This window comes from Apteryx mantelli, chromosome 2 (genome assembly GCF_036417845.1).
Source record: "Apteryx mantelli isolate bAptMan1 chromosome 2, bAptMan1.hap1, whole genome shotgun sequence".
Lineage (NCBI taxonomy): Eukaryota > Metazoa > Chordata > Aves > Apterygiformes > Apterygidae > Apteryx > Apteryx mantelli.
The window spans coordinates 172207808-172222509 of NC_089979.1; the positions used below are offsets into that span (position 1 = coordinate 172207808).

Genomic DNA, 14702 nt, shown 5'->3' on the forward strand with positions numbered 1-14702 from the left:
GAGCTTCTGCTCTTCTTCCCTGGCTTGAAGAAACAAGCCTTTGAGTGCGCAGGCCTGTTCTTTGTGGTGAAATGACTTTTTTTTTATGCTGCTCTCTACCTGTTCGCTTTCTTAATTGGTGTATCTGTTAATTAGGCATAAAGAGTGAAGTCTTCAGCTGTCTAAATCAGTTTGAGCTTAAGGCCCACTTGCTTCCACAGCCAGGCAAGAATTCAAAAAATTCTTTGAGATTTGCTCTTCGTTCTTTTTGTCCCAGACTTTAATCAGCTTCCATCTCGGTCTCAGCATCTACGGTGAGATGTAGATCTTTCCTCCAGTGTCTTCGGTGCTGTTATTCACTAACTTACTTGCCCTTTCTGTCAGTCCCCCGAATGTATTTGCAAGCGTGTAGTAGCTTCCAGCTCTCTCATTTCCCCTGCGCTTAAGCCAAGGAGTGGCAATTACATGTGTCTGGTTTAAAACTCCACTAATCTGCCACTTGTTTATGGCTGGAAATGGTCGATATATATGCGCAGCCAGTATCGCCCAAGTACAGCGAGGTTATAAAGGGCACTGTTTAAGAGACAGTGTTACATAGCAGCTCCTGGGAATAAGATGCAGTTCTGTCCTCAGCTCTGCAGCTGACCTGCTGCCTAACCTCGAGCAAATGAGTCTGCTTCTTGGGATTTTGTTTTCTCATCTGTAAAGCAGAAGCAGTCGTAACTGCCTGTTAAAGAGCCTGGAAAGGATGCCACAGGTGCTCTGACAGTAAGAGGCTTTTTGATCTGTTTGTAGATGAAGAAAGCTAAATTAAGAAATAAATGTAGTTTTTAAGTTAAGCCTTCAGAAGTTAATGCAGCCTTAAAGCAAGCAGTTTCTTCAGCTGGCCTCTGTGCTTAGGATGGTTTCTTTAATTGCATGATTAGCAAAGCTTGTTCCACAGACTGACTTCATTCCACCTGAAGCACGGTGCTCATTCAGTTAGCATTCACTGAACATATATTTTTGTTTTATCCTCGCTATTCAGTGTGCGATGAAAGCCTTATTTCCTGCTTTCTTTGAGAGTCTGGAAGCGTTAGACTTTTTCAAAGAACAAAAAAAATCCTATCTACATTTAAAAAATGTTTTTGCCGAATTTCAGGAAATGGCTAAACTCTACTTTCTGTTTAGAACTAAAAAACAAAAAAACTGAAAGTACAGATTAAGCTTGGGGAAAATTTTAACCTGGATGCTTTGCTGAACAAAGCTATAACCAACAGAAAACCCTCATAATGGGAGGCCTTGTGCAATCTTAGCTATAGAAATAGCTACAAATGCTGCTTTAAGTAAATAGTCATCAATTCAAGAAAAGTGGTAGTGTCTAATTGGGGCAGAGACTGTCTAAATATAGTTACTTTGAGTATAGTGGCTAGCAAAGTGAATTCCCGCTGTCTTAAGCGCTCCTACAGAACAAAACAGTACAGCCTTATCTAATATGGGACTACTGAGAGGCCTCAGGATGGAAGTTTTAATTGTTTGCGGTGGTTTGGTAAGACATCGTGTGTGTTGTGCTCTAGGTATGTCCAAAGCTACATGTGGGTGTTCAGTCCTCACTGTAGGTAACAGACCAGCAATAATTAGGAACTCTTCTGTTTCAAGAACTGTTAGGTTAGGCGGTTCTTGCTACTCTGTATGCAAACAACTGTCTTTATGAAAAGAGAAGAAACATTCACTGATTTGCATCTCAGGTTATCCCGGATTATACTTGTTCAGACTTGTGCTTTCCAAAAAAAAGAGGCACTTCGTGCTCTGAGGCAGGTTTCAGAACTTCAAAACGCTGCTTTGTAAAATACCAGTAGATCCTGGTTCATCCTTTGTAACAAGCTACGTGGTACCAAACAACGGTGCGCTGAGAAGCGAAGTCAGTGAACAGATTTCTTTTCTTTCTCTCCTGGTCTGTGGGAATATGAAAAAATTGTTTCTGTATTTCTCTTCTTTGCCAGGTGTGTGTGTTTCCTGCAGAGATGCCCAGTTCTGTCTCTGTTCTGCAGCTGTCTAACACTGCCCTTCTCTATTTTAGGGCTGGGGTTTGCTGGGGCCCAGAAATGAACTGTTTGATGCTGCAAAGTACCGGCTTCTGGCTGACCAGCTCGGCTGTCCTGATGAGAGGTGGTGCTCCGAGGGCAAGTGGCGCTCCAAGTCCGGACCTTCTCTCGCGGACTTGTCAACCTGCTGGCGACGGATGGAGCCGGATGATTCCATCCAGCCCATGGAGCAAGGCAGGATGCCTAAAGCAATGAGGAGAGAAGAGCTGGAGGAAGGGGAGCTGGAGGAAGGGGAACTGGAGGAAGGGGAGCTGGAAGAAGAAGCAATTGATGTTTCTGATTATCTACCTATGGCGCATCAGGACGCTCGAACCCCGGGCAGAGATGCGAGGTTAGTCTGGTCTGATAGCTGCTAACGCAGGGCGGTAATGAAGATCGATTCCTCTTCATGGGTGATGCGTCCCTGTAGCTCCTCAGAGTTGAACTGCAGCTTCCCCCACGGCTGGTGTGCCCCGTGGATGGGCCAAGCCCTGGCTGCTGTGCCAGTCCCTGTGAGAGCGGTAGTGGGGCAGCCTGCTCTTGCACCGGGTTATCGTCGCGAGGGAATGCAGAGGCTTCATCTCTGGAGTCTTGCTCTTTGCACAGACTGCTGCATACTTGTCTGCTGCCTTTATTTGTCTGGGCCTGAAGAGATTTCCATCTCCAGAAGCCCCACACATGCATTTATCAGTCCCTTTAAATCAGTTTTGGGGCCCGTATTAGGTCTACTCCTTTCCATTACCGTAGTGGCTTACTCGACTTTATTTTTTGTGGGCACAAATGTTAGATTTTTTTTTTTTTTTTTAATAGGCAAGAATAAGATCAGTAAGGACCTGGTTATTATTATTATGTATTTAGAGATGCCCTTTGTGTTTGGAGATAACTTTGCCTTGTGAAAAATCAGTAAAAGCTGTTGATGCTCTCTGGTTTGTAGTGCTAGTGTAAACGTGTGATCGCTTTTTAGTAGGTGGCTTTCCTGGGCTGGGTGATTTTTCTGTGACTGACAGATTTTAGTAGCAAGATAAGGCTTGACTTTTCAAATGACTTAAGTAATCTGTGCCTTTAACTGCTCAGTTTTGGACCTGAAGGGAGATATTCTGCCCATCTCCATGCTCAGACCTGGGTATTCATATACAAACTGTTTTTATCTTCCATTTAGCAGGGGAGGGAGTTCCATTGAAATGACAGATGACAACACTGCCATCCGTGCTCTGACACAGTTCCCACTTCCCAAAAACCTTCTGGCCCAAGTGATTCAGATTGCAACCTCTTCCTCCACAGTCAAGGTAAGGTGCTGTTTGACTAGCTCCGCTAGGGACCTTTTGGGAATGAGGATCAGAGACTCCAACTGGAATCTCTTTGGTTGCTGTCTCGGGCAGCTGAGAATCGGGGAGAGGAGGGAGGTTAAAACTAGCCCAAGAAAAAATAGCCTGAAGAGCAATAAAAAGATGCCTCCGTGGGAACTGAGGCAGTCTCAAACACCAGAAATATTGTTACCTGGGGCAGAGCAAGAGAGGAACTGTTGTGCAAATGAAGGTGTTTTCACTGTTTTCGAAGGTGATTAGGTTTGCATTTCCCCTAATGTCTGCAACAAACTAGAAACACAATTTTGTGTTGCTCAGACAAACGTGTAATTTCTCTGCTGACAGAATCTTTCCAGAACTCAATTCTTGCCAGTATCCGGTGATTCTCCTCCTTGGTATGTGTCACCCACCTCCTTTCCAGACCTCATGTGCTTAACAAACATTAACTGTGCTCCACCCCGTACGTTCTCAGTGACATTCTCCACACAGCAGCCTGCGTCCTCTCACTTCTGCTTAGCCTGTGCCTTGTGAGCTGGGGCTTGGGGTGGTATTTAGCGCAGTAAACCCTTTCTAGTGCAGAGCGTTCCAATTTAAACTCTGCTTAGAAATATTGGGGCATATCTGAAAATATCTGCCGAAGTAAGCAGACTCCCCTCCACAAACCTAATGTCGTTTTTGTGCCTTTTAGGAATACATGCAGTTCCGTACAGTAGGCACCAAGACCAAGATCTGCAAGCTCACGCTTCGCTGGCCCTGTCCAATGACTTTTGCTGCCAAGGGCCGTCGCAAGGTGGAGGCAGAAAACAAAGCAGCGGCACTGGCCTGTCAGAAGCTTAAGGTAGGTGTACGTGGCTCCTACGTCCTGTGTCCTATCTGTCTATGAACAGATGCTGCTCACAGCTAACTTACCGTGTTTGAGTCCTGATGGGCTGATGCTTGAACCTGTCTGGTCTTTGACATCATGCTTAACAGACCTGTATTGCTGAACCTCGGGATCCAGTCCAAACTGTTACTGTACCCCTCTGGTGTCTGAGCCAAGATGACCCCTCAAAGGCTGCTGTGCTTGTTTGTGTCCTCAACAAAGTGTGCTTAAGGATCACCCTAGAAGTAATAGTTTGTTCTCTTGGCCCCCACACTGCTGCATTAGCTTTGCCGCAGACTGTGGTCAGCAGAAGGGAGGTCCAAGAAAACAGTGTAGGGTTTATTACTGAATTGTCAAAACACGGCAGAACCAAAGCAAGAGCGTTAACAGGGGAAGGAGTTGGCCCGTCTGAACTGTGCTGTGGGAGAGCGTGACTTGTGCGTTGTCTGGCTCTGAAAGTGCCAGGCTTCCAGTCCTTTTCTAGGCCTGTGTTTTCCATATACCAGCACTTCATCTGCAGCAGCCTGATGTCTGATACTCACCTGCCTCTTTTCTTTGCAGAGCCTTGGCTTAGTGGACAAGAACAACAACCCACTCAGCCATGCTATGTACAACATGACTTCCCTCCGAGAGCTTGGTGAGAACCAGAGGAAACCCTGCCACATCAAAGTCCCTGAAGCCACCCTGCGCAAGATTGAGAACTATCTGAATCATGTAAGGCTTGCTCAGGTGTCTTGGAACCACCTTTGATTGATCGCCTCTAACTTACAAAATTGCACATGGGTTGAGAGCTTGGTGTCAGAAAGGTGAAGGAATTCGTGGCTTGCTGGTAGGCTTCCAGAATTATTGGAGAGAGCTGCTGCGATTTGCCACAAAATTGATCAGTCTTTGTTGACCCTTGGGGAAGGGAGACCCTTTCTGGGCAGTGTATGTGTCTGTGACGCTTGTCTGTGTTGCTTGGCCCTTGCAGGTATCGGGGAGTGTAGTTTTGACTTGCCTACAGCCTGCTTCATAGGCTGATGACTGCTGCGTCTTGCAGAAGGAGCTGGTTTCATAAAAATCTAGTTTCGCCTTATTGCTTTACAATGACCAGGTGCTGGTACTTGCTGTGGGAGCATCTCTTGCAGCAGTTGTATGTTAGTGCTGGGCGCAGCTCTCCTTGCAGTCCCCAGGCACCTGGCAGTGCTTTCACCCAGGAGATCCCTCTTCTTGGTGTGGGGGACGCCAGTGGTGAATGAGCAGACGTGCATGGGAAGCAGCACCAAGATAAGGTTCCTTAGGAGCATTCACTGTCAAAGCGGGAGTTAGAGCTAAGGTGAGATGAGGTTGAGCATAGCTCAGGTACCAATGTGTGTAGCTTACTGAAATCAGTGAAAATAATGAACACGGATGATGAAATAATGATCTCTTGCACAGTGCATGGAAGGCTTGGTTTTGTGACTTTTGAGTAAGACTGAATCTGAAAGAACTGATTTGTAGCTGAACTTTTAATCCTGTGAACATCTGGACTAAAACTTTGATTTGTGTTCTAGTCAATTCCTGACCTACTGTTGCTCTTTTTAGTTCCTGTGGGATGTGGAATTCTTTTTCTTGTGCCAAGATGGAATGTTTCTGGCTTATTCTGGCTTAGCTGAACACTTGCGTTTTGTGCAAGTTGCATGTCTTGACTTCTTGAGAGAGAGAAGGGTGGTGGTGTTACTTGATAGTTTCCAAAAGTTGCCTTTGAGAGGCTGTCGCGTCGCTTGCGTATGGTGTAGCCACTGACCTGGAGAGCTTAAGTTATTGTTTTGCACCTGTCAGTTCAGGCATGGGCTCTAAAATCTCTGATAGAATAGACTGCAAGCCTCAGGGGTCACAGTGAGGAAAATGCAGGGAACTGCCCAAATTAGGTCCTGAATTAAGGTCATTTCAAGTGAAAATTAAGAGGCTAAGTTGCCTAAAATCTGAAGGTGACTTTGACAAAGCTTTGGGGTCACCGCAAAGCCACTTTGACTGAGTCCTTTTCAGGCACTTGTTTCTTTCTGTCCTTCTGAGGACAGTTACCTAAACATTTTGTCCCTGCAAACTTTCTCTGTCTCTCCCAGTATCCAGTGGACATCAGGGAATCCAGGCCCCGGATTGCCGATGACATGATGAACCTGAGCAAGGAGTCCGGTGCGATAAGCGATGCAATCACGGGGAAGACGTATATACCCATGTTGGAAGCCGAGGAAGTACGCCTTAGTCAGAATCTCCTGGCCCTCTGGAAGAGGAGAGGAGCCTCGTGGCAGGAGAGTCACCCGCTGCCAGTGGATCCTCACAAGGACACCATACTATCAGCCATTGAGCAGAACCCTGTAGTGGTAATAGCAGGAGACACAGGCTGTGGGAAAACCACGCGGATCCCTCAGCTCCTGCTGGAGCACTATATCCTGGAGGGTCGTGGTGCCCGTTGCAACGTAGTGATCACCCAGCCAAGGAGGATCAGCGCCATCTCGGTCGCCCAGCGCGTGGCCCAAGAATTGGGTCCCAACATGAGGAAGAACGTGGGCTACCAGGTGCGACTGGAAAGCAAGCCGCCCGCCAGGGGAGGCGCTCTGCTCTTCTGCACGGTGGGCATCCTGCTGCGGAAGCTGCAGGGGAATCCCAGCCTGGAGGGTGTCAGCCACGTTGTAGTCGATGAGGTCCACGAGAGAGACGTCAACACGGATTTCCTGCTCATCCTGCTGAAAGGCATCCAGAAGCTCAACCCTGACCTGCGCCTGGTTTTGATGAGCGCCACAGGAGACAACCAGCGCTTCTCGCACTACTTTGGGGATTGCCCTGTGGTCAAGGTGCCGGGCTTCATGTATCCAGTGAAGGAGTACTACCTGGAGGAGATCCTGGCCAAGCTGGGCCGACACCGACACCGGCACTACGAGATCAAGGTATGCAGCATGATGTTTAAGCTGTTCCCCTTTGGATGAGGCACTGACTCCTGGCATATCATCAGGAGAGAGTTAGGGACTGGAATTGGTCCCTCTTTCCTTGTAGTTCTTGGGCTGTTTGCTTAGGTTTAATTCCAAGTCAAACTGATCAGCTGAAATCAGTTTAGTAGAATCCCATGCGTTTTAACTTAATTATGGATAAAGATGATTTCAGATTTGGGTCTAAGTTACTTTTGTCCCTCTTGTCCCTCTTTAATATGAAGCTTGTGTTCGAGTAAGCTAATGCCTCACTGTGCATGTGTATATACGTACATGTGCAGACTTGCATGTCTCTTGTTCGTGTCTGGGGGTTTTTTTGCAACTAGTCTTACTGCCCCAAACTATTCCTCTAGAAAATGCCCTCGAAAACTTGTACTCTTTGCTGTGGGTAGTCTTCCTCCAGTTACAGCTCACAGAATCGTTGAGGTTGGACAAGGGCATCTAGAGATTGTCCAGTCCAACCTCCCTGCTCAAAGCAGGGGCTGCTAGAGCAGGTTGCTCAGGACTGTGTCCAGTCAAGTTTTAAATATCTCCCAAGGATGGGGACTCCACAACCTCTCTAGGCAACCTGTTCCAGTATTTGACCGCTCTCACAGGAAAAAGTTTTTTCTTACGTTTAAACAGAATTTCCCATATCTTTAATTTTTGTCCATTGCCTCTTGTCCTGTCACTGGGCACCACTGAGAAGAGTTTGGCTCAGTCTTCTTTACACCCTCCCATCAGATATTTATACCCATTGATAAGGTCCCCCCTGAGCTTTCTCTCCTCCAGGCTGAACAGTCAGCCCTCAGCTTCTCCTCGTACAACAGATGCTCCAATCCCTTAATCATTTTAGTGGTCCTTCGCTGGACTCACTCCAGTAAATCCATGTCTGTCTTATTCTGGGGAGCCCAGCATTGGACCTGGCATCCCAGATGTGGCCTCACCAGCGCTGCGTGGAGGGGCAGGATCACCTCCCTCCACCTGCTGGCAACGCTCTTCCTAATGCAGCCCAGGATGCCATTGGCCTTCTTGGCCTCATGGGCGTGCTGCAGGTGCCTGGGGTTATTCCTCCCCGAGTGCAGGACACTGCACTTTCCTTTGATGAACTTCATGAGATTCCCTTTGGCCCATCTCTCCAGCCGGTCAAGGTCCCTCTGAATGGCAGCACACCCATCTGGTGTTTCAGCCGCTCCTCCCAATTTTGAATTGTCTGCAAACTCACTGAGGGTGTCCGTTTGCCTTCAGGGCAATCTTCCTGTTTGTGGCAGGGTTTTTTTCCTACTCTTTTTAAGCTGGCCTGATGCATATGTTCCAACTGAGAGATACCAAAGCTGCTGTTCTGTGCCCAGTCGATTTGAAGTCCTAGGTGCATATAGCATGATTTTTTCCCAAAAAATTTCATTTTAACTTCTTGTTACTTGTTAGATGCTGTTCAGTAGAGGTGCACAAATCTCAGCTAGCTTCCAAGTCTGGAGAACAGGAAAGGGACCATATTCTCACTGCACGACAGAGGAAACTGTCAGCAGTTGTGACCAGAGCAGGTTACAGATGGAGCCAGGAGCAGGCTTCTGAGGTTCCTGGCCCTTAGTAATGGGCATGCAGTCCAAGTGTAGGCATTTGCTCTCTCCTGAAGATACTTTGGGAAGCTGTGTCCCTTTCTGCTGTCTGCTAGATTGCCTCTCATTTATCTGCATGTGTCCTCCTGTGTTATCTAGCAATCGGATGATGAATGTGTCCTTGACCTTGATCTGATCACTGACCTTGTACTCCAGATTGACGCTCATGGAGAACCAGGTAGGTGCTGCGTTGCCCCCTCCCTCTTTCCTTTTGCTGAGAAAAAAGGGAATACCTGCGGAACCCAGACCCTTTGTAGAGAAGATAGGGAGTTCAGCTGACTTCTGCAAGGCCACCTTGAGTTCCTGTTGAGCTGAGTGCTCTTGAGCAGTGTGGCAGGACCTAGCTCTCAGTCTTTGGCTAAGACAGCATTTTCTGAGTCCTTGTGCCTCAGCCAGAGGCTGAGGTGAACAGTGCTTAAAACAGCTGTGCAAGCTTGGTTTTTTTCTGGAGTTTGGAAAGATATCTGGCAACATCTGATTGCATGCTGGTTCCTGGGCTGGTAAGTCTCAGAAAGCCTTAGTGTCTCTGATTTACAGCTGTTCTTGGGGTGAAGTGCAAGAGTTGTCTGTTTACCAGCACCCTGCAACCTTCTCCTGCCCAACAGGCAGAACCTTTGGTTATTTTTCTCTGTTGGAGGCCTATACCCACAAAACATCTTTTCCTGGGAGATGATGTTTTTGTGATGAAGGATGGATTCTCATGTGACTTCTAAGAGTTTTAAATGCTTCAAAGCCAATAGAAGGTATTCACTCTCAAAGCGCAGGAAGCCTGGTTTCTTTCTGGCATAAAACTCTTGCCCTAACCAGCTTGCAGAAGTGGACACAGTACAGCAGGTACGAAATCTATCCAAACGTTTCCTTGGGTCTGAGTTCCCATCATGGCTGTATCTGGCCATCTGTTCACAATAAGTATGATGCAGCTTTCTTTAGTGACCAGTTGGCAGGGGGTAGCAGAGACTTGGAGCCTGCTAGTCCTTTCTTGGAGCCTTTTAGACTAAAGGTTGCTGTGGACTTGGGGAAATAATAGGTACCCTGGAGTTTTCCTTCTGTGCGGTAGAAGCGGTTTCAGTGTCTCTGGCTGGGGGAAGAGTGCCCGGATTTCTGGGTCACTTGTCTTTTTGCTCTTCATCTGTTGTAGGCGGGATCCTCTGTTTTCTTCCTGGATGGCAGGAAATCAAAGGGGTGCAGCAGCGCCTGCTAGAGATGCTTGGATCTCAGAACAGCCGGTACCTCGTCTTACCAGGTGAGATGGCAGGGCCAGCCCTTTTCTCCACAGGGTTCAGGAGAATGGCTGGGTCAAATGACTTGATGGACTCCTTCAGCTGTTGCACTCAGTTGCAGAGCGAGTTTGAATGCCCTGATGTATCTGCTTGTTGCATAATTGTGCATGTAAAACACAACTCATAGCAGAGGCCAGCCAAACCGGTGCGTGATCAAAAAAACCTGGCTTTCTGTCTGCCTCCAGCAATTCAGAATTAGGCAAGGAGGAAACCGCTAAATTCTCCGCTGCTGTAGCTGTGTGTGCTGAGCCTAAACAGAAAAGACCTGTTTTGTGTGAAGGAGGTGTACGGTTGTGGGATAGAGATGTACTTCATAGCTCAGCTTTGATTAGTGAATTTAACTTTTTGTATCCTGAGAGGAAACTTAAAAACGAAAGGCCAGTATTACTCTCTAAGGCTTGTGAAGTTTTATTTATTTTTATTTTTAGCAGGCTTCCCTATTCTATGTCAAATAGGGCTAGCCAGGAGCACAGCTTTGAACAGCTCAGTTGCAAATAAATGCTCTCTCCAGAAAACTGTATGTTTGTTCTTGTGCTCCTCTGCTGATGTGTAGGGACATCGCCATTACCACCAGGAATTTCTCCTGCATCCCTGATCTGTAATACAGAAAACATGGGGTATAAAAGAGTTAGGCCCTTGTTAGTAACCGTTCTTGACCAAGGGAGACCAAACGACGATGGGGGTGCCCCCTTCCCCTGCCCCACAAGCCTTTTGAAAAGGAGGAGCTGCAGAACTGGACTATGGGAGGGAGTGGGACTTCTGCTTGGAGGCCAGGGATGTTCTGGTGGTGTCATTAGCCTCTGTGGGGCAGGAAGTGGTCAGAGCTCCTAGTATTAAGCCAGAGGTCAAAGCAACTGGAAAGAGGCCTTTCTGTATGACGTGTGGAAGTTTTTCCTGGGGGCTGGCAGACAGGAGTCAGGAAACCACTAGCAATCGGTATTACAAGTGGTGCCTCTACCCCTGCCCTCCATTTCTGAAGATGGGAGGGATGGTGCAGGGGAGCTGAGTATCTCTGTCCTGTACTGTTGTTGTGAAGGAGCTCAGCTGGGCAGGACTGACTTTGTTCTTATCTGCTAGTGCACTCCAACATCCCCATGATGGACCAACAAAACATCTTCCAGCGGCCTCCGCCTGGCGTCAGAAAGATCGTCCTGGCCACCAACATCGCTGAGACCTCCATCACCATCAATGACATTGTCCATGTGGTGGACAGTGGCACACATAAGGAGGAACGTTATGATCTAAAGACCAAGGTACTGATGCCCTCTTGCCTGTGCTGAGTGCATTTAGGACATGCTGGAGCTGATGGTTACTTTCAGAGCAACATTTGAGAAGTCGTTAATGGGATGGTGTCTTCAGAGCCACTTCCCATTTGGCCCCTGAGGCGCTAGGACCTTGTCCCTGTTGGTGGACTGAGCTCCTGACTGATCGTTTGGGAAGTGTCTGTGTTTAGCCAGTTCCCTGCCAGGTTCCTCATCAGCTTTTGCTGCGCAGGCAGAAGGCTGATGTCTTCAAAGAAACTTCAGGCAAATCCTGCTCCCTTCCAACTTCTCTGTGTGCTGTCTAACTTTTGTAGCTTTTTCATTTGCTTTCTGCCTTTTTCTACAGTCTCCTCATAAGCCTCTTTCTAGCCAAAGCACTTTGAGTCCCACAGAACAGCTCTGCCTTACTAGGTACTGCTGTTGTTTGAAGCCATCTTGGCCCCAATGTCTTAGTTTTCTAGTCAGAGATCAGGGCTTTAAGTGGGGTGTTCATCAGCCGAGAGCACTGCTCTCGGGCCGTGTTTCTGGTGTCGTTGGGTCCTAGGAGGCTCTTGTGAGTGTGCTTTCATGGCAACTCGAAGGCAGCTGTGCCACCATTGCTCTTAGAAGAGGAGATCCTGGCTCTTTACTGCTGCCCTTTCCCTTCCCCCTCTAGAACATCTTTTTACAGGGCCAGGTGATGATTCACACTTTGGAGCAGATCTAGTTTAAAAATTACCTTTTTATATTTGCCCAGTCTTCACCCAGTTCATTTCACAATGCAGCTCACAGCAGACAACAGTGCCTGTGGGCAGCACAAGGCAGGAGGCAGCATTGAGGTCAGGACCACGTTTGGCTGGCAGCTTGGAGCACCGCCGAGTGCGTCAGGGCCCTGGTGAGCGCTGTGACTTGGAGACGAGGCAGGTGTCCAGCAGATGGCATCAGGGTCTCGCTCCTGCACCGAGTGGCTTAGGCCTTCGTACTGCAGTTTGCTGGAGACCGGCATTGCAGGATTCAGGAGGACGGGAAGGGTTTCCCCAATCCTTTAGTGGGATGGTTCACTGGTCACAAGAAGTTTCCAGGGTCCCTGGACTGGATGTAAAGCTCCAGTTTAGGCAGGCTAGACAGCCGTGAGAGCATTCATGTCTAACGCTCCTTTTCCTAGGTGTCCTGCCTGGAAACGGTGTGGGTGTCCAAGTCAAACGTCGTACAGAGGCGAGGGCGTGCTGGCCGCTGTCAGTCGGGATTTGCCTATCACCTCTTCCCTCGCAGCCGCCTGGACAAGATGCCAACTTACCAGGTCCCAGAGATCCTGCGCACCCCACTGGAGAACCTGGTGGTTCAGGCCAAGATCCACATGCCGGAGAAAACGGTAAGCACAGTACATGCCCACGAGCCTGCAGTGGACTGAAGCAGCAGGATGCGGCCTGCCTGGTGCCAGTTCCACAGATGTGATCTGACCGCAGATTTGATTAGGAAAAATCCGAGATGCTGATGACTCTAGTTCTTGCTTTCGTAAACCACAATGTTATCTAGGGAAGTTAAGCCCAGGAAGTGTACAGATCACCAAGATCACGGACTATGTCTAAAAAACTCTGTGCAAGAATGGAGGGGACTGAGCTCGTATAGCTCTAGGCAAATAAAGGGGGAAACAGTTGTAGTCTGTCGCCCTGGGGCAGGGTAGTGGGCTCCTGAGGGCTCTCCCACGCTCCTGTTTGGGAGACGTGTCTCACTTTTTCCACTGTGTGTTGCAGGCAGTTGAATTTCTCTCCAAGGCTCTGGACAGCCCTGACATTAAAGCTGTGGATGAAGCAGTGATCTTGCTGCAGGAGATCGGTGAGCTAATGCTGTGTCCCGAGGGTGGGCATGAGGGGAACGTGTTTGCTATCTCAGTGTGGGAAGCGGGAGTTGGCACCGGATCCCGTGGGACAGACTGGGCAGGGCTGTTTCCCAGCCCACAGATAGGGATGGCAGCTGACAGGGACTCTCCAAACTGCCCGTGTTGTGGTGCCTTTTATTTGCCACACTGCTGTGCTCAAGGAGTGGGGAAAACTCTCCACTTTGCCTTTTAAAGGTAGGCAGGGAAGGAAAGCTGTGACTTGGAGTTCGTAGCTGGGGTCTTGGTGGTTGAAAAGGCTGTGACAGCCAGGTGACAGAGAGGCCTCAGGTCAGTTAGCCCTGCATGGTTCTGGGTGCTTTTTGCAGTCACCTGTGCTGTGCACCTCTTCTGGTGCTGATGTCAGACCTTCCGAGCCCAGTAGGAAGGTTCTCCTGGCAGCTGCCTGAAGCTACCGGCCACCCCTTTGGCCCTGCTCGGAGCTGATGGATGCGCCCGTGCGGGCGGCTCTGTTGCAGGAGTGCTGGACCAGCGAGAAGCCCTCACCACTCTAGGCAAACGCCTTGCCCAGATCTCCACAGACCCTCGGCTGGCAAAGGCCATCGTCTTGGCATCCATCTACCGCTGCCTCCACCCTCTGCTTGTCATCGTTTCCTGCCTCACTCGGGACCCCTTCAGCAGCAGCCTGCAAAACCGTGCGGAGGTGGACAAGGTGAGGAGCCCCTCCTGAAGGAAGGTAGGAAGGGGGTAGGGAAGGGACTTCAATTTGTCTGACGCGTGTCTCTGTCTCGCAGGCCAAGGCTGTCCTGAGCCGGGAGAGCGGGAGTGATCACCTGGCATTTGTCAGAGCTGTGGCAGGCTGGGAGGAAGTGCTGAGACGCAGGGACAGTCGTGCCAGAGATAACTACCTGCAGGACTACTATCTCTATGGCCCCAGCCTTCGCTTCATCAACGGTGAGTCTCGTAGGCCTGCTTCTCCCTTCTGTCCCCCGAAAAGGCTGAAGCACCTGCGAAAAGCGCAGTACAGTAATGGGATAGACGTGGTGCTTCGGTGCTCAAGAGCGCAGAGGTGGCTGCCAGGGCAGCCCCAGGCAGGAAAGATCACTTGTCCTAGGGCCTCTGAGGCCAGAGCTGGTGCTGCCCTGCCAAGGTCACTTTGTTTTTTAAGTAGAATAAAGGAAAGCACAAGTCTCACTCCCTGGGACTGTCTCTTCCCCACAGGCCTTGTCAAGCAGTTCTCCGAGAACCTCTACGAAGCCTTCCTGGTGTCATCCCCGTCTGACTGTACCATGCCCTCCTCTGTGTGTAACCAGTACAGTGAAGAGGAGGAACTGGTCAAAGGAGTCCTCATGGCTGGGCTCTACCCCAACCTCATCCAGGTACTGGCTCCCTGCTCTGCGGTCTCTGTCCTGGGCTTGCTGGTCACTGCAGGTATTACAAGGAAGTGTATAGTGAAAAGGTGCCTGTGACGGGAGTCTCATGCTCCTCTGGGGAGAGTGTGTCGTAGGCAGACTGCCTGCTTGCGCTTCTGCCTGCTGCTCCTGTGCTGTCCCTGCCTGCTCGCATCCGTGCTTGGGTTCACGTCACTTGGTC

General features: G+C 49.2%; 1 protein-coding gene across 4 annotated transcripts in view; it reads left to right on the top strand.

The window, feature by feature from the left end:
- DHX30 (DExH-box helicase 30) overlaps window positions 1-14702 on the top strand; it is a 34870-nt gene that overhangs the window by 18089 nt on the left and 2079 nt on the right. For 3 of the 4 annotated variants that reach the window (XM_067292086.1, XM_013959871.2, XM_067292085.1), the window contains 13 exons: window positions 2039-2394; window positions 3202-3328; window positions 4035-4184; window positions 4770-4922; window positions 6293-7114; window positions 8851-8929; window positions 9890-9994; window positions 11109-11284; window positions 12438-12644; window positions 13027-13108; window positions 13628-13821; window positions 13904-14063; window positions 14331-14488. In XM_067292086.1, coding sequence (XP_067148187.1) covers window positions 2039-2394; window positions 3202-3328; window positions 4035-4184; window positions 4770-4922; window positions 6293-7114; window positions 8851-8929; window positions 9890-9994; window positions 11109-11284; window positions 12438-12644; window positions 13027-13108; window positions 13628-13821; window positions 13904-14063; window positions 14331-14488 — 2769 coding nt within the window. The remainder of the gene's footprint in view (window positions 1-2038; window positions 2395-3201; window positions 3329-4034; window positions 4185-4769; window positions 4923-6292; window positions 7115-8850; window positions 8930-9889; window positions 9995-11108; window positions 11285-12437; window positions 12645-13026; window positions 13109-13627; window positions 13822-13903; window positions 14064-14330; window positions 14489-14702) is intronic. The other variant, XM_067292087.1, reaches the window with a different exon arrangement.